Genomic DNA, 27,492 nt, shown 5'->3' with positions numbered 1-27,492 from the left:
CCCAGAAGTAAACAGCCATAGCTATGCCCAACAGCACAAGCCGGATTATCCCAAGCCAGTTGTATGGTAATACAATGATTCCATTGATATTCCTTACGCAACCTGCGAGGAACATGGAATACATTGTATTATGCTTGTGTGCCTTGTGTTATAGTGTAACATGTAATCCCAGAAGTAAACAGCTACAGCTATGCCCAACAGCACAAGCCGGATTATCCCAAGCCAGTTGTATGGTAATACAATGATTCCATTGATATTCCTTACGCAACCTGCGAGGAACATGGAATACATTGTATTATGTTTGTGTGCCTTGTGTTATAGTGTAACATGTAATCCCAGAAGTAAACAGCTACAGCTATGCCCAACAGCACAAGCCGGATTATCCCAAGCCAGTTGTATGGTAATACAATGACTCCATTGATATTCCTTACGCAACCTGCGAGGAACATGGAATACATTGTATTATGTTTGTGTGCCTTGTGTTATAGTGTAACATGTAATCCCAGAAGTAAACAGCCATAGCTATGCCCAACAGCACAAGCCGGATTATCCCAAGCCAGTTGTATGGTAATACAATGATTCCATTGATATTCCTTACGCAACCTGCGAGGAACATGGAATACATTGTATTATGCTTGTGTGCCTTGTGTTATAGTGTAACATGTAATCCCAGAAGTAAACAGCCATAGCTATGCCCAACAGCACAAGCCGGATTATCCCAAGCCAGTTGTATGGTAATACAATGATTCCATTGATATTCCTTACGCAACCTGCGAGGAACATGGAATACATTGTATTATGTTTGTGTGCCTTGTGTTATAGTGTAACATGTAATCCCAGAAGTAAACAGCTACAGCTATGCCCAACAGCACAAGCCGGATTATCCCAAGCCAGTTGTATGGTAATACAATGATTCCATTGATATTCCTTACGCAACCTGCGAGGAACATGGAATACATTGTATTATGCTTGTGTGCCTTGTGTTATAGTGTAACATGTAATCCCAGAAGTAAACAGCCATAGCTATGCCCAACAGCACAAGCCGGATTATCCCAAGCCAGTTGTATGGTAATACAATGACTCCATTGATATTCCTTACGCAACCTGCGAGGAACATGGAATACATTGTATTATGCTTGTGTGCCTTGTGTTATAGTGTAACATGTAATCCCTGAAGTAAACAGCCATAGCTATGCCCAACAGCACAAGCCGGATTATCCCAAGCCAGTTGTATGGTAATACAATGACTCCATTGATATTCCTTACGCAACCTGCGAGGAACATGGAATACATTGTATTATGCTTGTGTGCCTTGTGTTATAGTGTAACATGTAATCCCAGAAGTAAACAGCCATAACTATGCCCAACAGCACAAGCCGGATTATCCCAAGCCAGTTGTATGGTAATACAATGACTCCATTGATATTCCTTACGCAACCTGCGAGGAACATGGAATACATTGTATTATGCTTGTGTGCCTTGTGTTATAGTGTAATATGTAATCCCTGAAGTAAACAGCCATAGCTATGCCCAACAGCACAAGCCGGATTATCCCAAGCCAGTTGTATGGTAATACAATGACTCCATTGATATTCCTTACGCAACCTGCGAGGAACATGGAATACATTGTATTATGCTTGTGTGCCTTGTGTTATAGTGTAACATGTAATCCCAGAAGTAAACAGCCATAGCTATGCCCAACAGCACAAGCCGGATTATCCCAAGCCAGTTGTATGGTAATACAATGACTCCATTGATATTCCTTACGCAACCTGCGAGGAACATGGAATACATTGTATTATGCTTGTGTGCCTTGTGTTATAGTGTAACATGTAATCCCTGAAGTAAACAGCCATAGCTATGCCCAACAGCACAAGCCGGATTATCCCAAGCCAGTTGTATGGTAATACAATGACTCCATTGATATTCCTTACGCAACCTGCGAGGAACATGGAATACATTGTATTATGCTTGTGTGTGCCTTGTGTTATAGTGTAACATGTAATCCCTGAAGTAAACAGCCATAGCTATGCCCAACAGCACAAGCCGGATTATCCCAAGCCAGTTGTATGGTAATACAATGACTCCATTGATATTCCTTACGCAACCTGCGAGGAACATGGAATACATTGTATTATGCTTGTGTGCCTTGTGTTATAGTGTAACATGTAATCCCTGAAGTAAACAGCCATAGCTATGCCCAACAGCACAAGCCGGATTATCCCAAGCCAGTTGTATGGTAATACAATGACTCCATTGATATTCCTTACGCAACCTGCGAGGAACATGGAATACATTGTATTATGTTTGTGTGTGTCTTGTGTTATAGTGTAATATGTAATCCCTGAAGTAAACAGCCATAGCTATGCCCAACAGCACAAGCCGGATTATCCCAAGCCAGTTGTATGGTAATACAATGCCTCCATTGATATTCCTTACGCAACCTGCGAGGAACATGGAATACATTGTATTATGCTTGTGTGCCTTGTGTTATAGTGTAACATGTAATCCCTGAAGTAAACAGCTACAGCTATGCCCAACAGCACAAGCCGGATTATCCCAAGCCAGTTGTATGGTAATACAATGCCTCCATTGATATTCCTTACGCAACCTGCGAGGATCATGGAATACATCGTATTATGTTTTATTGTATAAAATGAGTGGTATTTAAATATGTGTAATATAGTCGTTTTTACACTTTCATAAACATATTTTAATATAAAAACACTTTTCCGGGTTATATTAAATATTTTACGTTAATTAAAAAGGCTTTTTTTTAAAACCTTACTAGTTCCATCTAGGATTCAGTGCAGAAAGATGATTGAAGTCGCATAGTTATTGGCTGAGCGTTAGTGAAGCATACCTATCGAGAGGAAACATTTAATTGCTGTCTATCTGTCTGTCTGTTTGTCCGCACGATATTTCGAAAACGAATTGACCTGTAGACGAAAATTTACACGAGGCTTCATTTTTGTATGAGAGTCACTCAGTTGATGATGATGAATGTCAGTCCATGGGATTTCGATGAGCTTTAATAAATATATTTCACACATTTTGCGGTGCACTACGGTGTATTGTACGGTAGAATCCTCCCTAGCTCAACAAAACTTTTAACATTTGAACATTAATATTAACAATTTAACTAACAAAATAATGTGAATATATCATGTGACAAGATTTCTCGAGAAAGCTTTCACATGTAACTTTTAATTTTGCATGACACTTCATTTATACATAGAAAAGTTCTATGGTGGTGTATGTCCATTGTACAACCATAGCATTTGGCTGAGCCTCATTTCACAGTTTGATGACACAATGTTTCATTTGTCTGCCGGGGAAATAAACAAATTTATTTTCTGTGCGAAGATCTAAATGTTTATCTATCTGCCTGCAGTACATCTCAAGATTTAAATGAGCAACCTCAATCTGTATGATTGATTGATAGATTTGAATTTTTGTAAGCAACCTCAGCAAGACCTGTTATGCGTGAGGTTGTGTGGCGTAGCCTATTCCTACATTGCAATATAACACAAAATACAAGGGTGCTTTATATAAGCGCGAATATTTTCAAAATCTTTCATTCTTACATTAAACGGATTTAATTATATTTCTCCAGTAAAGTTTTTTTTGTGTTCCATGTATAGCGTAATAATTTATCTAAAGAAATCGTTTTCGCTTATTAAAACTTTCCAACTTTTATATTACATAGTTTTAAGTTTATCAATGAAATAAAGATTTTTGTCGTATTTAGAACTGAATTTTATAAATTTATTTAGGATAGAATATTTATTAGCAGTGAAATGTGATAAAGGATGTATTTGCGGCAATGCGCAGTTATTTGATTCAAACAATTTATTTAAGTCAACGGTTATAATAAAAATGTAATATAGATGTTTAGATCAACGTGGATGTTTTAAAAAGTGTGTTTTTTTTACATTTGACGTAATAAGTAGTCTACAAAGCTATTGTGCTATTTGTTCTTTCCTACCTCTTGGACTTTGCTATATGCTTCATTGTTGCCTTCGAGTCACTGCCATTATCATGCTATATTTAGTTGATGAAAATTAAAATGAAAAGAAATTTAGTTTGAATCATTTCCTATTTTAGATTTGAATTCTTCGAGTGCATCCATAAATCTAATTTTTGGATAATTTGGACTATAATTTTCATTGATACTATTCAAGTTCGGATTTTCTAAATTATGTCATTTTCACAAAACTTGTTCATATAATTTTTGATAAGTTTAAGAAATAACAGGAGTCATCAGAAATCTTAAGAGCGTGGACAACCTGGATGATTACTAAACAAACCATAAAAAGGAGGGAGGGAAGGAGAGAGGGATGTAGGGAGGGAGGGAGTGAGCGTAGTTGTCTTTTAAAATTTTATTTCTGAGAAGAAATCTAAAGGTAAGGTTTTCTTCCCCCGATAACCATGTGTGAGCCATTCATGTAAACGTGCCGGTACACTCATGTTCAATGAAGTTCATTTAGTCTAAATCGCCTCCCTACGCATCGAGGAGAAAACGGATCTAAAGTTTTCTATAACCACCAATTTCCAACTTTCTAAACATATCTCATTGTTTATATTGATTTTCGGTGATAGTTTTTATCGTTTCAAATTACGATAAACTATGAAATAAAACATTTGTACATTTATATAGGACAATAAAAACATAATTTTTATGCTATTAACGACGACTTATCATGACGAAAGCCCGTGAGATACTGGTGAAAATGTACATTAACTATCGTTCAACCAGTACATCGGATTAAATACACTCCCTATTCACGAATAATTAGAAAACATATTTCAAATCGTGATACAAAAATAGTAATAGCCTTTATCAAATAAAAATATAATTTATCATGGGAGGACTCGTAACGTTCTTTCCTGACCAATAACCATTCATATAAACAAAAATTTTTTCCCCACAATATTATGGCGTTGAATGAATAAACGATGGCATGTGAATATTTGCATAGCTTGAATAATTAATTACATTTGCAACGCAACCCAACTTATTAGCCTTTCCTGATTTACTGAGCAAATTATGTATTTGTTTTTTCTTATTTATGGAAATTGTTGTTCCTACATACGCTATATAGTTATATTTTTTACGCCCTCATATGTGTAGGTGACGCAGAAAACATTATTTCAACAATTCATTCACTTTTTAATTTTATTTATACTTTTTGTTATTACAGAAACGTATGTAAATTCAAATCGCACGGTTATTACTCTGAACTACAGACTGGCATACACTGAGCAAGGACAGTGACAGAACATAGATAGCGCATAGATAAAGAACCACACTCCTGGCACTTATCTAATCTCTAGAGCAAAAGTGAGAGACTAGATTAGATAAGGATGGTAAAAATACACAATTTCATTATAAGAATACTTCGTATTGTTTTTAGAGTTTTTGTGTTTTGGCCGTTTTGTTTATTTTTATTTAATAACTAATTATTGGTGCAATTAATTATTGTTCTATTATTAATATTAATTGCTAGTAATTCATATTATTATTATCCTTGTTAATCATTCCGTGCTTTTTGTTTTAACTTAGTGTAATGGCACAAGTACTCAGTTAAAGTATAAGGTAGACTGATTTATTTTAGGAGTAAAGCATTGCCTAGCCATCGGTATCGGAAGATGATGGCTAGTAATATTCCATGCAGAACCTGAAATTGTCTAATTGCTTCTGTAATGTTGCCAAAAGCAATAGCCCACGCACAATAATTCACTTTTTGTTCAACATTAAAAGCCATTTCTCGAACTTCAATATCAGGAAAACAGTAATGGAGGAGGTTAGATTATGCTTTTATAGTGCAAGCAATATTATTGAATCAAACAGCTGTTTTCAACAATGAGCGTTATTAAACAGCTGTTATTTTAAACTGCAACGCAGTAATCAAATCAGGTATAATTCAAGAAATGAATAAGAAGCAAAATGATAAAATATATTTCAATATGTCACCATTTTGTTTCTACAATTGCTAGAGAGCTGAAATTTTTACAGAATATCTTTAAAACCTACTTAATGGATTGTGTAGAGTGAAAATGTTCGGTGCTTACATGGGCAAGTAATATTAAATTAAACCTCTTCGTGGGACACCTACGTATATTTCATCTATAATACTTTTTTGTAGTATTGCATAAATCATCATTTCATTTCATAATTTTCTTGTTAAAGTTAAAATGAATTGTACCAGCTATTAATGTAATGTAGTTCATACAATATCAATAAATATGACATTTCACATTGTATTGGGACACAATCTTTAAAGTAATCTTGACTTTTTATGAAACTATAAGCAGAACTTTAATGACCATAATTTACTACAATCAACAAAAAATAATTTATTATTTAAAGAAATTCCAGGAATAAGATGTTCACTTCAATGAGACAGGAACACAAGGAACACGTTTGGAATGTTCCTGTACAAACAATAGGGATGTTGGAACAAACTGCTGAATGGAATGCCAGAAGTTGACTGTCGGAATTGTGCCCAACTATTTTTATTCCAAAGGAACGTTGTTTTATAAACCGTTATAATATATATACACTACATTATCAGCTACATTATTTTAATAGCTGATACATTCATTTTAACTTTAACAAGAAAATAATGAAACAATGATTTATGCAATACTGCAAAAAGTATATATATATGTGTGTGTGTGTGTGTGTGTGTGTGTGTGTGTGTGTGTGTGTGTGTGTGTGTGTGTGTGTGTGTGTGTGTGTGTGTGTGTGAATCATAATTGATGCGTGCGTGCGTTGTGTGTGCTTCGTTTTCATCCAAAAGTACAAACCAAATAATTTTTTTACAAGTTTATCAGTTGCTGTTCATCAAATTGATTTTTGCAGTAGGTTAGCGAATTTAATTTATGACTAATAATATCTAGTATAAAATACATAGCAGAAAAGTTATCTACAAGAAAAAGGCTCCTATAAATTTTTTCACTAAAGATCCCTGGCGGAGCCGGGTCCCGGCGACCTCTCTCACACGCTAAACATCTCACTTCAAACGTCTACCACATTAAAATATAAATTTATATTACATCGGAAACAAGTTTTTACTATTTTTCACCCATGCATTAGAGCGAAAGAAAAATATTTTTTTTTATTGTGATAACTAAAAATATGGAGAAAACACAGTTTTCTGTGTAAAATTTAAGCTTTCTCCACTTTAAATTCTCATTATTCGAAAAATAATTACAGTAAAACAATTCTTATACAGCATTTGTTGTACGTATCTTAAAGAACGATATGCTAAAAATCAAGATTTCTCAGTTAATAATTAAAGGCGTAATTAAAGGTTTTGTAAACCATTATGAACTCGGTTATTAGCTATCATTTTGAGATTTTGAAAATACTGTATTATACTCTAAGTTCTGGTTGAGAATACCGATTATGAATCGTAATAATTCAAATTTTACACCTTCCCACAAATATAAAATATTTAAAAACAGTTTTTACTGATTACAACTGGTGAGCATTAGTTGCTTCCTGACTGGAGTACAGTCTGTGTCTTCAGGCTACAATTTTGGTCGAGTGTTATCGTTATCTATTTTTGGTTTATTTTTGGGCTTCCAACACATGTAGTGACTTTGTAACTGTACATGATACAGGGGTCGGTTGAAACTTTTTTTTAATGAAAACGGTAACGTTGTGATACGATAATTTCTTACCCGCCTGGGCATTTTCAATAGAATGTTTTTCGTTGTTGGTTACTAATAAATGCGTGAAATATAATTTAAGGACATCACTTATTGGAATAAAGCTTATAAGCAGCTGTTCGAAATCGATTTGCATTGTCTTTCAGGATATTGCACGTAGATTGAACTCAATCTGTTCACATTTTAAATTAATGTAAAATGTATAAGTGAACTCAATGTACACATTATTGTGCAAATTTCATCAATGGCATAAAACGTAATTTTAACACGCAACAGTCCATAATTTAAACAGTCATCCAATAGTATCACTGCATGCAAAAACAGCTGAAAGATATCCTTGCCTAGACCACAGGCCGAGAAAATAGCAAGATTGGTCCTTATCAAGCTTTATGCTAGGTTTATCTCACATCCATTCGATATCAAAATAAACGTTTCCAATAATACGTCTAGCGTTTCCGTATATCATAGATGTGTACAGAAAACTCAGATTAGGTTTTCTATCTGATATCAGAGCTTTGTGCTAGGTTTATCTCACATCCATTCGATATCAAAATAAACGTTTCCAATAATACGTCTAGCGTTTCCGTATATCATAGATGTGTACAGAAAACTCAGATTAGGTTTTCTATCTGATATCAGAGCTTTATGCTAGGTTTATCTCACATCCATTCGATATCAAAATAAACGTTTCCAATAATACGTCTAGCGTTTCCGTATATCATAGATGTGTACAGAAAACTCAGATTAGGTTTTCTATCTGATATCAGAGCTTCCTCTCTCTGGGCAAGAAGATGTTTATAGAAACCACTAAAATCTAACACACGTTTTTATAAAAAACAACAATAGAATTTGGCATAGACAATACTGTTATCTTATACCTTATCGCCAAGAACTGTTTCTCTCTTCGAATTATGGCCTTTAGATTTTACTAATTGTACTAAATTTTAAATAACTCTGATTTTACAAATTATAATAAAATATATCCAATAGTAAAAGGCTCAACTCCTCCCAGTGCAATCGATGGTACTGTATATTCCACGACTATCCAAGAGTTACTGATTGACTTATTGAATTTTACTTACGCTTACTAAACTTTAAAGTTAGTATATTATAAAATTTCAGGAATACTATTAAAAGTAGGAAGTTGTTATACAAATGAAACCATGGAATATTCTACACATATTTATAAACTCTGATTTCCAGACTTTGTGCTTTAAGTTAGAACATTCAAAAACATATACTTATAAATCAGACTAGACTCAATACTCATCCCATATACCATGCAATTCACGTTACTTACGAAGGTGCTCTAAAAAACTGTTTTGCTATTCGACAACAAGGCTCCAGTTCGTAGCCCTTGAATGTATTTATTCAATTCAATGTATGGAGACATCTTACATTGACAAGACCATATCTCAGGAATAATTTGAATGGCGTCTGAAAAAGGAAACAGGATTTTCCCGACATTTTCCATCTTTCACAAAAAAATAACACTACGTTTCGAGATCTGCAATCTGATCTCTTCGTCAGGTAAATAACTAACCTAACACATAATTATGAACTAGGTTAAAATAAACAAATCATACCAGAGCGTTGTGACACGCGTCAGGAACCACAACCACCATGTTGTGTGTAAAATTTACTAACTATAAAACATGCACTTAATAATGATTTTTTGTATTACTGAAAGACGATAGAAAAGTCCAGAAAATTCCTATTTCCTTCACAATCCTTCCATCGTCAAAAACAAACTTCAAACAAAGAGGGGATCGATTACAGAAATAATTATTATACTGTGGAAGAATTATTAATCCGTGCCAAGTCGCGTGTAAAAATAAGTTATTTTTAAATAAGAAACGCACGATCACTATAAGATGAGATGAATTGAATTTATACGACAATTTAACGATGAAAACTACATGTATATATAACATTTTATAAAACAAAACCAGGTTTTGAACATCGTATGATTACGTCACATCATAATACGGACCTATCAAACGAAATCTTGACAGAATGGAAAACCATCTCAAGGTACTTTATTAAGTGTTTTCAAAGAGAAATTCTCCAACCCTCACAACACTCTAACTACATACCAGGCAGTCATTTATTTTACACTTAGCTGTTCAATTTATTTCTCCCAACAACGAACAACGTTGACGTAAAGCCTCTTAATAAATTAAACAGCTCGATGAGAGTCAACTGGACACCAGTTAATGAAAATGGATGAAACAGCCTGTTTTCAAAAACAACTTACTGAACAAGTTATCTGCAACTGACTCCAACTCCGGTCGATTTCCCTCGGGTGACGGACTCCGCGCATATTTACCTTCCTGGACAAACATTCGCTTTCCATTATTGTGTCTTCTCCGATGCAGAAATTAAAGTATTCATATCGAGTCAAAAATCGATTATATAAATTTTCTGTTCTCTTTCAAAATATTAATATGTCATCTACAGAACAATCGCCAATAAGGTTGGAAATAATTCATACGCAGTAATTAATGGAATTTTAAGTAAGTTTATATAAATGAGTGGCTTAATCGATCCAAATTTATGTAAATTTAGGCACAGACCTTCCAAACTTATTTCATTTGAATCTAAACTGTATTTATGATTAATATAATTTAATTTTTTCTTGAAATTGTTATTTTATCTCCTTTGTGTATGGAGTATACGAGAAAGTATTGTATTGTTCAAAATTTTCATTTTTGATTTCAGTGAAAATACCAATGGTGTATCTTTCTTCATAGTATAATATAGGATTTTAAAACTTAATATTGTAAATCAAAAATGAAGATTTTGTAAACAATTTTTTATGGTAGCGAAATATGGAACAGTTTTAGATGAATATTTTGATACTAACTTTATTACTACTAATAATAATAACCGAGTAGTAAATGTTTACTGAAGGTTTTCAATCACTTAAAATATACTAATGCAGTTAATGAATGACGTCCTGATGAATAAAAACGGTATACGTCTAGCCAGCTGATATACAACGAAGTGCAATTTAAAATCCTATCGACGTATGGAATTTACCTTCCATCGCGCAAACCTGGAAGCTAAGGTTTGGATTTACGCGTAGTCACTACTAGCTAGAAAGAGTTAACTGTAGAATAAAACCAGCTATATACAGAAAAAATATTTATTGTTTAATACACATATAATACAAAAATTAAGCGCAATGGTTGTCGGAATTTTACTTAGTTATCCTTGATTGGATTTCGAAGCAGACGACATCATCTGAACCGTCCTGTAGTGACCAGTGTACAAGAGGGCTGACCTGAAACCACAGGCAAGAATGTAAACATTGTGAAAGTTATGTAAAATATATTAATTATCGGTTAATACATGTTAATTGTGTATGGTATTCATAATATTATTCGCATCTAATCACAAGTTTTTCTTATTTAGTTGTAATGAATTTTTACTTATCTACATTACTCATCTTTACAAAATATTTTATTTTTCTTCTGTTCAGTTTCAAAATGCACAAAATTTAACACATTCAGATGAAATAACTAAAGATTAAAATTATTCATTATAAAATTTGTTAACGAGCTTTGCTTTGTTTTTGCTTATTGATACTATTTAAAATATAATACTTTTTAAAAATATTAAAAAAGGGCATTATTTGAAAAGGGTTTGTTTGGAGTAGTGTTGAATACGTTATGGCTATTATGTAGTATTCATTGTTAATACTAGGAAATGATAAAAATACGGGTTGCCAATTATTTTATTTTAAACTAAAATATTTTGAAAAAGAGTATTTAGATGAGTTGATTATTTTGCAAAATTGAACCTATCTAGGTAAAGGAAGAGTGACGTGAAAGATACTAAATCTACTCAATCGGTTAAGCCGTTTTAGAGATAAAAATAAATGGAAAGGAAATTTTGGGTGGTTGGCGAAAGAATCATTGTTGGACATAATTTATAAGGCAAGTTATTATTGTTCTAGCCATACAGCCCAAAATTAAATGTGCTCATTATAAAGACCACATGTGTACATGTTGTTTGTCAGCATGAAACGATTAATATGGAATTACCAATCTCACTGTTGGTTGAATATAGTAATTAACTACCGATATTGTACAATCATTGTTTATAATTTCAGTTACATATTTTGGAGTCGAGTATGGTAAGTTTGTAGTATGATACTCGTAAACTATAAGAGACCAAGAAAAGGTAAAAATGGAAAACTATTAGTAATTTAAAATAGATTAGAATTTTAATATTTTAAGACTGTCAACTCTATTTCGAATGATATCTGAAGGTAGGATGTAAATAATCGACCAATCGAACAGACTACTATAGAGGCATGGATGTCACACGATAACTAACACTTCGTTTATGAGGTGGTGGAACGAACAAAAAAGGTATAAATAAACATTGAAGGAAATGTTTTTGGAATCCAATTTATATTCATAGTGAATATCATAGATTATTTTTCTCTCAACACCTAAATTCCCATCATTACTCTTCGCCTTTTCTTGTCTTGTGGCTATCCCGTTTCAATCTGTTTGTAAGAATGAGTGGCCATTTGTGAATGGTTATAATGTGTAACCATTAAGAATATTTCACTGGAAATGCAGCAATACGAACTCATTCATTATTGAGACAATACTGAATACATGCTGATATTAATTTTCACGAAAAAGACCGACCTTGAAAATTAACTTTAGGTTTTTTCAGAATATTGCAATTCCTTTCAATATGTATGAAACCATAGGTAATAAGAAAAGGATAAATAATGAAAAATATGAAATTCTAACTCGAACAATTTTTTTTATGTAGGTTATTTAAGAACGTAGTAAAAATATGATAGAATAGATAATAAGTGGTTAGGAGAAGACAACAAAACAATTGAATGAATAGAGAATAAATAAAATTAAAAAATAACGAGAAGAATAAGAGGAGACAGGTGGATGAGATATTTATAAATAAACAAAGACAATTATAAATAGAACTCACATTTGGATACACAGAGAGGACATCGAAGCTGTTCTTGTACACGTACTCTGTTCCGGCCTTCAGAGGACATCCTGCAGGAGAACCGTCCACGTTTTGGATGTTAGGGCAGGAGTCCGAGCCATCCACCCCTATGAAGGGCAGAGGGATGCCAACCAGTACGGCGTACACGCGATTCCTCAGCTGGCTTATGTCGCGGTCTGCAATCACAACATACTTGGTTTAGGGAACACGAAACTGTATTCATATAAGTTGAGAGTAAAGGTAACATATGGAATGTAACTCATAAACCATTTCAGATTTTACATTCGTTATTAAAATTAAAACGTTTCTGAAAATGCGTTGATAAGTAATAAATAATTTTGAATAAAAAAAGACTAAAAGATACTAAAATATTTAGAATTTTTATAAATACATTTTTTATTTATGTATATTTTATTTAGTGAAAAGTTTTCTAGCGTTTCTTTGATACAGATAAGAATGAATTGCACCACTTTGGGATTCAAACCGGACGTTTTGTTACCCAGCTGAGTAATCAGCGTAAAAACGATATACAAATCGATAAGTTCCAGCTGAGTAATCAGCGTAAAAACTATATACAAATCGATAAGTTCCAGCTGAGTTCAGCTGAGTAATCAGCGTAAAACGATATACAAATCGATAAGTTCCCTCTGAGTTATCAGCGTATAAACGAATATACAAATCGATGATTAAGATATAATCATTGAAATCTAAGAGAATCAAACACCATTTAATCGTTTTGGGAACACGTTTAGACAAAAAGGTCTTGGAATACCCCTTGATCGACGATTGATATGGAATAGTCACATTGATCGTCTACACATAACGCAGATATGGTGGGAAAGGTTGATTCAATGCGAATGTTGAGTTTAGCTCCAGTTCACTTTCCTTTTAGGTGCAGCATCTGATATTTGATGCTGTTGCAGACTTGACTCCTGAAATCTGAAGTCATGTTCGTCTGAAGGGATCAAAAAAATTTCGGCGACGAAAAACGAAGAAGGTCAAAACGAAATGATGTCGAATGATGTCTGATGTCGAAACGATGCGGGGGGTTGATCATGTTTGTGCCAAATGATCATAAACAGTCCTACGATCTTTAGAAAAATATTGCCCGCACTTATTATGGCGTAATTCGATTTAATTTATCCCCAATTTCAAATAAAACCCGTATTTTGGGGAGTATTTGCAAACAAACAAACATTTTGTGAGAGCTTTCAAATGACAAAAAAGCAATTCCCACTATAGCTAATTTGATCCTCGATAGTCGTGCACGATAGTGGTCAAAATTGGCAACTGTTGACTTTGCCATGTCTCTACATCTGAGAAAGACAAACGTTATTTTGTTTGTCTATAGATGCTTTAACCAGAGGACGAGACATATATGTATATAATACAAAAGGCAGAGATAACTACCATATGAGGATGCACAGAACGGTAGCTTATAAACATTTGTATTCACATAAAGGTGTTAATTTTATAAAAATGTTGCCAAACTCAATTAAAAGTGTCCCAAAACCAAAGGTGTTAATACTCATTTCAAAATCTGCTTGGCATCAAAAGCTTTTATAAGTATTGATTAGTTTCTGTCATACAACTGCGAGACCACGCAATGAGGAAACTGACTCCAGCGCTGAAAGTGGGCGTAATTGGCAGTTAATGAATGGGGTGTGAATGTTTGAATGTTGGAAGTGGCCTTGATGTTAAATGACAAAACGACATGACATTGACGTTTGCTATACAGTTTATGTTGTATATTGCAAGTATACGATTTGATTTTTACACAGGATACCATAATTTATGCTCCTACAGTAGATAAATTAAATTATATAGTAGTATACTTTCTCTTCAATTTTACCAACGCAATAAATAAACTATGATTTTCGAGGATTAAATTCCACATGTGTTCAAGAGGTACAAGAAAACAAATTATCGCATTAACAAATTCAAATGGTATGTGCAAAATTACGTATTTATGTGCAAATACAATTGTTCTATGGATCCTAATATACTAAAGAACGAAAATAGAGTTTATTATAACATCCCACATTATAGAGGGATAGTGATTGTTCAAAATATTAATTTATACAAGACCAACATTCACGGCAGTCTATCATATATCTGGATCCTAACTTACAAAGGAGATTTTTTATAAATTAGTACGGAAATATTGTTCTAAACTTCTGTATATTCATAAAATATTAACAAACTGTTTTCCCAAAAACTTATTTCATTCGAAAAGTTTTACCTGATGTTGAAGAACAGGAATATTAATAAGATGATAAATATTTTTCCTAAATGCCATACAAATTACTATATATTATAGTTTCCAAAAGTTAATCATTAATTTATCAGATGAAATAAAATAAAAAGTATTAATATAACGATTGCACAAAAATATATGATTTCATGCATTCTGAAAATAAAAATGGGTAATAAGTAAGAATAATTTGTTTTGCTTTGAACAGCTCCACTAAGCTCCTCAGTGATTTTACAATTATTCCTAACTAAATATGCTAAAGAAATAACAGTAAAAGTTTTCTTCTGGGAATAATTCTGCACCTGGCTTTATCGCTTGTTTTTATCTACAGGGACTGGCTATCACGAGATAAGGCCGAGAGGAGGTGATAATCAGGTTTGTAAAAACACAATGCGACGTTTTATCGCATTGGGTTTATCGACGTAGACCTGATATGGATATTTGTACACTATTCTCTATAGAACAATAATAATTAGCAGTTGGAGTTAATTTTTACCCAGTTTTTAGGTGAATATTATGAAATAAAAACAATAAACATACGTTCCATACGTGAAGGGCTGTTTAGTGGCTGAAAAATTCCCGAGTAAACAAATATCACAAAATATTAGAATCTTCCGATCTGTTCTTTGTTTGAAGGTTATTTTTGACGATGAAAAATCCTGAAAAAAAATCCTGTGAAGGAAACAGGATTTTTCCGGACATTTGCCATCGTTCAGTGCCATCTCTTCTTCAGGTCAGATTGCAGATCTCGAAACGTAGTGTTACTGATTTATTGTTTCACTGAACGATGGCAAATGTCCGGAAAAATCCTGTTTCTTTCACTTCCGATCTGTACACACCGCATTTGATACCAGAACAGAATAAAAAAATCTTAAGGCAAGTGAAGACGCCTTCTCACTGGTAAAAACAAATAGATTGTATTTTTTTCTCTTTTTTCAGTTTTTTAAATCATTTCGATCAAAGATAGATATTAAGCAACAACAATATGTGGCATGGCATACTTAATTGAACAAAATACATAAGTATTTTGACATCATTGGGATATATAGGTTTTTATGTTTAATTGCCTGGAAAATGTTTTATTGAATAATGGAAATGTGTAATCACGTTTTAGTAATGCAACAATATACCGTGCATTTATTATATATAATAAGTTAAAATACAATCCAATAATATACCTCACATATTGAAAAAGTTTAACAATTCTTGAATTTCCATAAAATAAATTAAATTGCTCCTACCATTTTATACCTTAATATAATTAACCATTATATAAAATTTGATGTTCACAGAATCGGTTCTTCACAGTGTGTTTTTTTATTTATTTTCGTAAAAGTTACATTTTCCTTAGTGTAAACTAAGTTTAAGAATTGTTCTAAAAACCTTTATTACGAGGGTTTATCCACCTCTAAGCTGTCGGAACTCGATAACTTGTTATATAGCTAATTGTGTGTTCGTTAGAAAATTTCAATTAAAAAACTAATACCCGTAAGAATTAGTTCAAAATCCATACCCCTAAACTTATATTCACTCATCATAAGATTGTAATGTGATATTATTATCAGTAATATAAAACTTACTAATTACTAATTTACTAACTTACTAATTAAAGAGATGTGTAATATGTCAGATAATATCTTAATTCTCTTCTGAATGACATGTATTGAAACTGATTACTACATGAATGGCTTAATTGGTGCGTATATACACAAACATATATATATATATATATATATATATATTTATATTTACTGCTAAGTATTTAAGTTCCACACGTAAAGAAACAGAACGGCAATTGATTATGACATATATTTCGGATGCTGTAACAAGTTTTAACGCAAACTTTGTTCAACGCCAGAAGGTTTAAAGTTTGTGTACTACACCTCTCTTCACAGGAGTTGTTTACCTTGATGAGTGCTCGGAGTGTGAATTCGTCCTTATATACATAAATATAAAAATTGTATTTTTTGTACAGTAACAACGCATTGGTGATTGCTGAAACAGAAAAAAAATTAAGAGGGTTCTCGAAAATGGCCTCAATATCAGGTGATTGAAAACTATATGCTAGTTTGAGCATAATTTCGTAAATGAGCTAAATCCGGAAACGGACTCGGAAATTAATTTAGGGTGAAAGTGCTAAACACGACATTACACAAAAACAAACATTCTATATGTTGCTAATACTTTTACAGCTTCATTATTCTTAAATTTGTGATCCTTCATCAATAGTTCATTAAAGTTTACCCGGACATTTGCCATCGTTCAGTGAAACAAGAAAAGTTCACTGAACGATGGCAAATGTCCGGAAAAATCCTGTTTCCTTCACAATCCTTCCATCGTCAAAAATAACCTTCAAACAAAGAAAGTTTACCCCTCACACAGTGGGAATATTTACTAACGGAACATAAATATACCGCAATAATAAATATGTTATTATGTCACCCGAAGGTCATAACCTGAAACACCCGAAACATTGAAAACACAATATTTCTTTGCATCCAAGCAAAATGGATATGAGTATGTACTATTTGTTTGAAAAAAAATGTTTAAGAATATTATAAAAAATGCAAAATATTTGTTACTTTTAGGAATAAAGTACCTGTTACATTATCACATTAAACCATTTCGATTGAAAGAGTATTAAGAATAGATGGATACTAAGAGTTAGTTTCTTGCCACCATATGAGTAAAGTACGTGTATACACGTATATAGGATCGATACATTTGGTCCTGAAGACATCTAGAGAACATTCCCACGTAACAATGGTGAGGCCACAATTGTACAGAAAAACATCCAAGGTCAGTCGTTTCCACGTCTCATTCCGCCTGCTCTGTTACGGCCATATTCTCATTTAACCATCGATTGTAAATATTGATATCGATGTTGGTACGACACATTAAGAATAATCTGAAACATTTCTTACTTTTCATTACTACAACGGAAATCACATCTTAGATTAAATCGCTTAAAGCGATTCGTTTTACATAACCTACCCATATTTGTTGGATTGAAGAGGAAAAGGAATTTATAACTAGTATACAGGGTGTCCCGCAACTCTCTGGACAAAGGTATTACACGTTATTGCTCAGGTCAAGACAAACATTTTTACCGGAACATGGTCTCCGAGGCTTAAATTTCCATCTGTCTGTCTGTTTTATAGTAAAATTATTATCTTAAAAAGTAATAAATTAAATTGTACCAAATTCAACTCAAATGTTCATAATAAAGGCCAGTTACTGAAAATAATATTTTGAAATTATCTTTAGTGTTTTCAAAGTGGCTTACTTCAAAATACTTAAAGTTTAAAAGTTTTTATGGCCGCCATTATGAAAATACTAAAGGTAATTTCATGATATATTTTACAGTAACTGGTCTTGTTACATTATAAACATTTGAGCCAAATTTGGTATACTGTACTTTATAAGCTTCTAAGATATTAACTGTTTTTATCAGAAACACATACATACAGACAGATGAGAAACTAAGCATTAGAGAACCATGTTCGTATGGTGAAATATGTTTGTCTTGACCTGAGCAATAACGTGGAATACCTTTGTCCAGAGAGTTACGGGACACCCTGTATAAAACAAAATAATAAGGCGTGGGTTCTTTTATTAAAACGATAGTTCATTGCATTCATATTTTTTCTAAAATAATATTTTGAAATACAGTTGGAGTTCTGCATTATTCATCAATATCAAATGAGTCCCTTATTGAAGTGTAAAGTAGAAAGAAAGAACCTATAAATGTGCCTTGCAGAAGCCAGAAACGTATAAAACAGTTTGAGGAAAGTGTAAATCGTGTCAGTAACAAAGCCAGTTTATCACACGCCCTGATTGTTGTTCAGCTTCATTACAAGCCGTGGTTTATATAGCACGTAATACAAACTTTTTAATCTGCAGAAAAGATTAGCCCTCCATAAATATCCTTCTCTCCTCTGCTCGCTGCATATATACGAGTGGCCCTTGACTGGGTATTTATCTTTTAATATTGTTAAGGTCTATAATTATTATCATATCATTCAGTAATGGTGATTAAGTTGAAGTTAAATGAAGTACGAACTGATTTGTGTTTTATCTTAAGAAGTCATTCAACGACTGGATAGCAACAGAAAACTAGATTAGCTACAGAGTTACACGAGTATAATAGCTACAGTTATACACTTCAATTGTTTACTTCAAAAACACAGTTTAGTTTCGAAACTTAGAGGCCAAAAGTTGCAAACTTTGTACCCATAATACTTCTTATAAATAAAACAAGTCTATTTAAGTTTTTTCAAAATGCTATACTTGCGAATTATGAATAAGTATTTTAATCACATAACTAACCATATTGGTTGTGGATATTATTTTACACTACTAAATGTATATTAGGTCGAATTCATTGAAGTCTGTCTGGGATTTCTCCGAGCATAGCCTCCAAAACCCAAAACCATAATCTGGAAAACACACACACACACACACACACACACACACACACACACACACACACACACACAAATATATATTTAAGATTTTGAAAAGAAATTCTTACATCTATAATTATGCATCGTAGAACCAAACACAGGAATGTTTAGCACTTTCAGGTCATTTGGAATGACCTTCATCGTCTACAGCATATAGTTGTCAGAGAGGGAGGAAATGGAAACTGTAGTAGGAATATTAACTCCTACAAACGCCATATCCACAATGCTAAAAATTCTAGGAAATTGCAAGTGATATTTGCTAAGTAAGATTCAGAAGATCATCAAAAAGAAAATGAAAGAGAGTAGAATAGGACAAGAAAGATGCAGTCAACTTTTTTATTTGGTAATATCCTTTTATTATTAAGGCTCCTAGATTAAACAAGGTCGAATTACTCTTGCGCCCTAGATTCTCGACATTTGCGGTTAGATATGTGCCGCTACTAGACACCCATAAGTTTGCCCAGATTTAAGTGACATCGGTTTTTGCTGTATCCCGTGTGGGTTCAACTGGAAGGTATAAACCAGCCAGAAGTGAACCCTCCTGGGGGGTTCATATCTCTTAGTATGTTCTGCTTTTAAGCTCGGTACGATGACAATACCTACACGTAATAGTAAGTTAAATACACTAACATTCTAAAAAGAATAAATTCATTAGATAGTCTCAACCAATAAAAGTTCAAGAAAGTGACCATCCGTATCCCAGCAATTTTTACCTCGAGTATTTCACAACCCAAATAAAAATTTCCATTTTATTATAAAATCTTCAAGTAATTTTACACAACTATAATTTTTACAGATATTATAAAAGATTTTACAGATGGCGGCCATTAAAATGTCTTAGAACTAAACGATAACGTTGAATAATTTTAAGTGAACACGTTTACAAACATAATTATGTTAATTGATTATTATGTTTAAGCTTATAAAATTCTTTTCTCGTAAGGTTTCTAAATATTTGGAAACATTACGAGTATATTAATATGCCAACATCTAATAATCTTTAGTTTTACATTTTAAAGTGACAGCTAAACATGCAAAATACTTTTCATCCGATAATGCATAAAGGGATATTTTAGATTGTAAAAGCCTGTGTTCTCAGCAGTAAACAATACAGCAATAAATATTGCATTGTAAAAGCCTGTGTTCTCAGCAGTAAACAATACAGCAATAAATATTGCATTGTAAAAGCCTGTGTTCTCAGCAGTAAACAATACAGCAATAAATATTGCATTGTAAAAGCCTGTGTTCTCAGCAGTAAACAATACAGCAATAAATATTGCATTGTAAAAGCCTGTGTTCTCAGCAGTAAACAATACAGCAATAAATATTGCATTGTAAAAGCCTGTGTTCTCAGCAGTAAACAATACAGCAATAAATATTGCATTGTAAAAGCCTGTGTTCTCAGCAGTAAACAATACAGCAATAAATATTAAATTATAAAAGTCCCAATTCAAAGCAGGGAATCCAAGGGTTCATTTCGAAGTCTTGCTGACATTTACGAGATGGGTGGGCATTGGCAACAGTTCGGATGGTTTATTTGTGCTTGCCAACGGCTTAATATTGGGCATAGAAATAAGACGTCATTTCTTATAGTTGCATGTGAGCTATGCAGTGTTCTGTATAAGTACTTTTAAATTTGTGGAACATCAAAAGCACAAACAATTTAACCAGATTTACAAGTTCTATACTAACACTGGATGATGGGATTCAAGCCGCGGGCAACTTCTACTTTTTATTACAGCGATTAACTACATTGTATGCCTCCAGAGCTATCAAGGTCAAATGATCCAATGCTGACTCCTGTCGACAACTCTGGGTAAAGTAATTTGAAACATAAAGATGAAAGCTACATTTTGGATATACTCGTACATTAAAAAAACTCATATTCCTACAGTTTGATTTTACTGACACATTACAGAACACAAAAGTGTACATCTAAACTAGTTGCAAAGTTCTGTGTAAAACGTTTATAATTTAGAAGGAACGTATCTTTTTATTTACATAATGAAACTTATTAATATCTAAGAGCTGTGAATGCTAGGAAAATACAAACTGTAAATTTAAAAATATTCTTTGAGTAATTATAACCAGGATTTGTTTTGTACTATTCGACAAACAGCACTCAATTTGTGTAAAAAGAATGTGCTTTCATATTTTATTTTTCCCAATATGGAAATATTGCTAACAACTATATTCCCTTACTTCTACGTCAGGATCAAACCTTTCACATTGACTAAATTAAATTTAAAAATACTTAATTCATCCAAAATTAAAAGCACATTAAACATTTGCACGATGTACTAGCAACCATAATCTTAATTTTAGAGGCTAAAAAGCACAAGTACCGTAGTTTTATTAGATCACATTATGTTAAATGCAAAGAAGGTCTTCATAGACACCATTCTAGCTAAACTACATCATTGAAACTTGTTACGAACTAAAAGAACATAAGATATTACAAAATATACTTACATTGGTAATATAAGTTTTCTGCTTTGATTATTTTATTTTATAATATTCTAAACAAGAACTGCACTTCTTTTAAATTATTCGTGCAAGACAGGATTAAATGACACTTTTAATGCAATGGAAATAAGCACAATACTATTTTAACAAATAAAGGAATTATAATAAAACTGAACTAACAGATTATATCAACAGATTATTTCATTAGTTTAAAGCTTATCAAGTTAATTTTATTGATGTTAATTTGAGTGTGAACATGGCACAATTCGGTGAAACTAATTACGCAAAGTAATATATTAATTATTTATAGTAGCCCTATACAATGTATTGCAATATTCAACTGCAATGATCATTCATTTTTATACAGTAACTAGTAATTTGTCTACCAATACAGTTTTGTATAATTTCAGAATATTTAGTAAAAATAGGTTTCCCTATCAAGTTAAAATAGATCGCTAAAGTCAATATAAACTGCAGTCGTATGTTTTCGCTCTTTCAGTGAAACCACTCAACTGCTACTATCGCTGGTAATAGAGTAATCACACCACTTATCAAAGTAAAACGAGTTAAGTAAAAATATTTAATTACTTTATTTTTATGGAGTTTAAAATATCTATATGTGAGCAAAGCGATTTCAGTTTTCGCTATCAGGCTTATGTAGTTAGGTATTGTGAGCTAACGCCATAACAAGCCATTTAAAGCTATTAAGAAATACATCCGACTTAATTAATTGACAAATTAATAATCCAATAATTATTAATTAATAATTAATAACCGACTACTGTAGGCTATTTGTGTACATACTTACATATACCCCATACTTCCGTGTTCTTTCTATATTAGTAATTTGTTATCATTTATTTAGATGTTTGTTTATGCAAATTGACCTAATATAAACTATTTATAACAGCCATTATTTTTGTTAAGTATTGGTTCTGTTCGAAATATTTATTTACCGTGTATTATATTATATGTAATAGTGTCTTAAGTTTATGTAAAAACCTGACAAAATAGTGGCTAAAATATTTACTAGTGATTGCTCACTAACCTGAAATTAGTGTTTTACTCCATCAACAATGTTCGCAAATAAAATAATTATGTAATAGTGAATCTAACAATACATCAATATTGTTTCGAGTCAGTCTGGAAGTTGATATTATTGATTATGCAGTTTACTTTATTGAAATAGTTTCCTAACATATTTAGATAAAACCTTATATTGTACGTGTTTAATTTTTTTTTAATTTCAAAACTGTGAAGTTTTGTTTTTTTGTGTATTTTCATTTATAAAAATTGTAATAAAGGATGATTGGTTGGTGCATTTGTTGATAAGACTATTTTGAACGTAAACAAGTGATTAGTTTTCTGATAAAGCAACAACCACTTCTCCTCCAGCGAAGTAAGAGAAAGTAATTCATTGTTGTTAATCTGTACATTTAACAAACCTATTTATAGTTAAATGCCTTTTTGTACTGACGCGCAGAGAAGTAGTTGCTTATAGTGAAAAGTGTAATTACACTAATATATTCAATTTCACAGATATATTTAATATTTCATATATTTTTTTAGATTTACACGGTCTAAACGACTGCGACTGTTACACAACACGTATGAAATCGTAATATATGTATACAACCTTAAGCAGCTAGTAAAATATATATATATTTATCTATCCCAAAATTATATTTTACAAACTTTACTAAATATTCAAATCACTTATAAGACACGGTCACTTTTTCATTTAAAAAATAAAACTCTTCCTTAACGTTTTCAAAACTTTGTCTGCAGTACTCATTATACATTGCATAAAAAGTAAGGATAAATGCTAGTACACTTAAAACTAGCATGACTTGAGAATTTGACAAAATCCACATATGTTATTATATAAATGAACTACTTACTACAACACCGGAACTGTAATGAAGGCGGCACTGAACTAAAAACTGGTATCCAGGTATCTGTTACTAGGGTATTTCAAGGTCAGATGTACTCTGATAATATTATCAGTATGGTAAACACCTGTTGGCCCTGAGGTAACAAACCAGTTCACCATAATGCTGTTTCAAACTTTTACACAAAATACTGATTTATTCATTACGTTAGTCTGTTACAAAATAAGACTATACCTTAAACGGTTCCGCTTTGAATGAATTTTGTAACCATTCACAGTAGAACGCAATGTCAGATCTGCTCTCAAAACTTATCCAAATCGCCAAATAAGAGTAATTCTAACAGAATTTCAATATTCATCTATCCTTAAAAAATATTTGAATGGGCTATCTGTATTAACTGAACGTTTTTATATTTTTCCACAAGAGTAGATTAATGTATTAAAAAAAGAATAGAATCAGTTGATAGATAACATACGCTCATATACATAGGTAATAGTTATGTTGTTCAAAGTTGTACTTACTTTAAAGAATATTTCTTAGCTCTTCTCAATATACTTTACCTTCGTAAATGTTACATAACAAAAATTAAATACATGTTTAAAATTAGGATATGAATGAAAACCTTATAAAATTGTCAATTATTTATACTATTTGATATAATATTAACTACAATTATTATCATAAATTAACTACTTGTTCGCAAGAAAATTACCTCTTGCTAATTACAACTCTTGATTTGAAAACAGTCGTAAAAATAAGTTTAAGCTTTGGCCGATGAAAAAAAATTAATTTTTATTATCTGATCGCTATTTAACTAAGTAAAATAAATTTAAGTAGTAAAAGAAACATCCTATAAACAAAGTGTCTTGGAAGCCCTAAATGTTCTTTCCTGTTTAAGAATATAATTAAACAGTTTCATTGACTTTTCTCTAAGAATATATGTACTTTTTTCAATAATAAAAGCATTAACTGTTAAGTATTTTATTATTTTTTCGGTATTCTCTGTATTTAGGATTATTTTTTGTTTGTATGTATGTAGAGTTTTGCTTTTACATTTCAGTCAGACTTGGAAAGGAAATTTTATCTATCAAAGTTTTTTATGCAAAAAGTCTTTTTTATTTATGTATTGATGATTGCATTGAAGAAATTGCTAAAGTGTTTTGCAAATTGAGAAAATAAAGAATTTATCATACATAAATATATATTTATATGTAATATATATTATATATTCATTATACAAACAAGATGTAGAGACATACACACGCACAGTTATTTATAGGTAATTTTTTGTCGCATAGATTTCTAAAAGTAGAACGTTACATCTCCAACTAACCTGGTGTAAATTTGATTTGTATGGAAGCTGTTGTGCCTTTTCTGAGAATGCAAGGGGCTTTTTCACAAGCGCTGATGTCTACTGAAGTGGACTGTGTCTTGGGTTTTCCTGAAAATAATAAAAAATTGAAGTTTTGTAAGTCTGTAAAGTTTGTACGCAATTATATCTCTGTCATTATTACAAAGCTAAAAAAAACTTGATCTTCTAACCTCTCTCTTCATTAACTGCTTCGTTTGGGTTTCCTGCAACATTCGAATTATGTTGATAGTAATATTAAAGTTGTCAATAAAATTGCTGGTCAATTGAATTAGTAAAAATCAAAGTAATGTGTCGTTTTACAAATTTCTTAAGTTTAATTAATCTACAATTAATTATCCTATTATATTTGGATTAAACAAATTTTGATTAGGCAAATAGTTGCAAATAAAGTTGTAATTTGATAAATTTGACCGCACTTAATGAAAATCAGTCCAGCTAATAGCAAAAAGGAAGTTACTGTAAATATTTACTTCAGAAACCATTTGAAAATTAAAAATAAATATTAGCTTCATAGAAAAAGAGTAACGCTTAAAGATGATTTTGCAAGAGATATATTAAAATACAGCATAAACTAAATGGCTCTGCATGCGTTTTTATTTAGATTACGATATAAGGTCGCATTGGTCTATTCTCTTTTGGTCAAAAATACCACGTGTGGACAAGTATACTAGAAAGTGTCATTCATTCACACACTCACACACTGGCGAGAATTGACACTCAGATCTTCTTCCGAAACAAAACCGACAACTTGCTGGCTTATGTTACCAACCTAGTCTGCATCAATGAAAAAAAGAGGAAACTAAAAATAATCTGTCTTCATAAAAGTCACATGAATTGTTTTTCAGTAGTTAGGAACTGTAATGATTTAATTATTCTAAAATTAGCTCAATATTATCAAACTACGAAATATCGTTCAGTTTGAACAGATCCCACGAACAATTAGATAAAAGCCCTTTCTCTATACCGCTTATGTGCAATATACTATATTGTGTAATTTTCATAATTACAAGATAATAATAACAACAACGAATATTAATATTACTATTATTACTTTATTGCTATTATTTTATTGTAATATAGAACAATGTAAATCTCGCATATAATTAAGCATAATTTAAATAAGTATGGTTTATTTGTTACATCTGCAATTACTGAAGATTAAAATTTTCTACAGGAATTACAAAACATCTAATAAACAAAACAAATTATTGGATAGTAACGGAAAGATGTGTATTCAATTTCTGAATAAGAATCATTATCTCATGGCAACTTAACAAATAACTAAAACCAAAAATGAAACGAAAAGTAACAGCGTTAAAGTTTCTAAAATAAATTATAGTTACAGGTTACAAATTACAACTTTCAATCTGAATTGTAGTGCTGGGTAGACAAAATAATAATAAATATTAAACTTACAATTTTGCAGTTCAGCATACAAACACGTCAATATTTAGGATGTATATGAATTGTATAATTTCTAGGGGTTTAAAGTGAAGAAATAATTTGTTTACCTCTACAATTCCTGACCACAGTAGAGTCGACAGTGCTTGTCAGAAGAGTAGCCAGGGCCAACACAAGGACAACAGTAGAAGGTGACATCTCTCCGCCGTTCTAGGTCACCCACTGACTGACGAACTACTGAGTACAACTGGCTGAGTCCTCCGTCCTGGGAGAGAAGGTTACAACAGTCGTGTGCGTCACCAGGCGCTTATCTGCAGCCGTGCATTGCTACCACCACACTCAGGATTAGTGGACAGCTATTGCATTGCTCTGGTGTATAAATCTTTGTTCTCACTCAGACAGGGCCGTACCCAGCTTTGGTGGACCCTGTATGTCCCCCCCCCGCCTCTGTGCAAGAGTGGCGGGGCTGGCACGACTCCCCTGAGGGTCCGGACCCCGGTAAAATTATCTGAGTACAGCCCTATGTTCACCCCTCATCCTTTCAATTTTATTTAAAAACATATCATGGTTTTTATTTTATTTTATAAAAATCTAAAAAAACAAACACATTTAATAGATTAATGTGGACATTTTTATGCTTTATTGACTTTATTAAACATATTTTTTGTACTTTTTTAGTATAGTAAAATTAAAATAATTTTTAGCAGTCGAAGAGAATTTTCATATGCAGTTGAATGTTAAATCGAATAGAGGAATTCTTAAAATTTTGAGTTTTTATAAAATTAAGAAAATGCCCTTTGGAAGAAAAGTTTTCAATTATATAAGTTCATAATAATAATAATAATATTCTTTATTGCGTGAAACAATTAAAATATTGCATGGCATGCGTCAACATAACTATATAAAGTAAATAAGTACATCAGATAAATGATGTTGGTCAAGGTAAATACATACAAGAATTATATT

The 27,492-nt window shown here is 32.1% G+C and overlaps 1 protein-coding gene across 1 annotated transcript; it reads right to left on the bottom strand.

Annotated features, from left to right (window-relative positions):
* Positions 1–10,814: 10,814 nt before the first annotated feature.
* LOC124356404 (ecdysteroid-regulated 16 kDa protein-like) lies at positions 10,815–26,852 on the bottom strand. Its single transcript, XM_046807556.1, has 4 exons — positions 26,637–26,852; positions 25,087–25,194; positions 12,655–12,851; positions 10,815–10,966 (listed from the first exon to the last, which is right to left on the bottom strand). Exons 1-4 carry the CDS (start codon positions 26,722–26,724, stop codon positions 10,883–10,885), a joined length of 477 nt encoding a protein of 158 aa, XP_046663512.1. The 5' UTR covers positions 26,725–26,852; the 3' UTR covers positions 10,815–10,882.
* Between the last annotated feature and the right edge of the window lie 640 nt (positions 26,853–27,492).

This window comes from Homalodisca vitripennis, chromosome 1 (genome assembly GCF_021130785.1).
Source record: "Homalodisca vitripennis isolate AUS2020 chromosome 1, UT_GWSS_2.1, whole genome shotgun sequence".
Taxonomy (NCBI): domain Eukaryota; kingdom Metazoa; phylum Arthropoda; class Insecta; order Hemiptera; family Cicadellidae; genus Homalodisca; species Homalodisca vitripennis.
This window is presented reverse-complemented; position numbering and strand designations above follow the sequence as displayed.

Excerpts from the sequence above, each read along its gene's own strand:
- LOC124356404 (XM_046807556.1), bottom strand. The coding sequence starts at position 26,724 with ATGTCACCTTCTACTGTTGTCCTTGTGTTGGCCCTGGCTACTCTTCTG. Across the intron at positions 25,195-26,636 it reads TGTGGTCAGGAATTGTAGAG|GAAAACCCAAGACACAGTCC; the intron begins GTAAACAAATTA and ends TATTATTTTCAG. Across the intron at positions 10,967-12,654 it reads TCCTCTCTGTGTATCCAAAT|GTCAGCCCTCTTGTACACTG; the intron begins GTGAGTTCTATT and ends CTGTGGTTTCAG.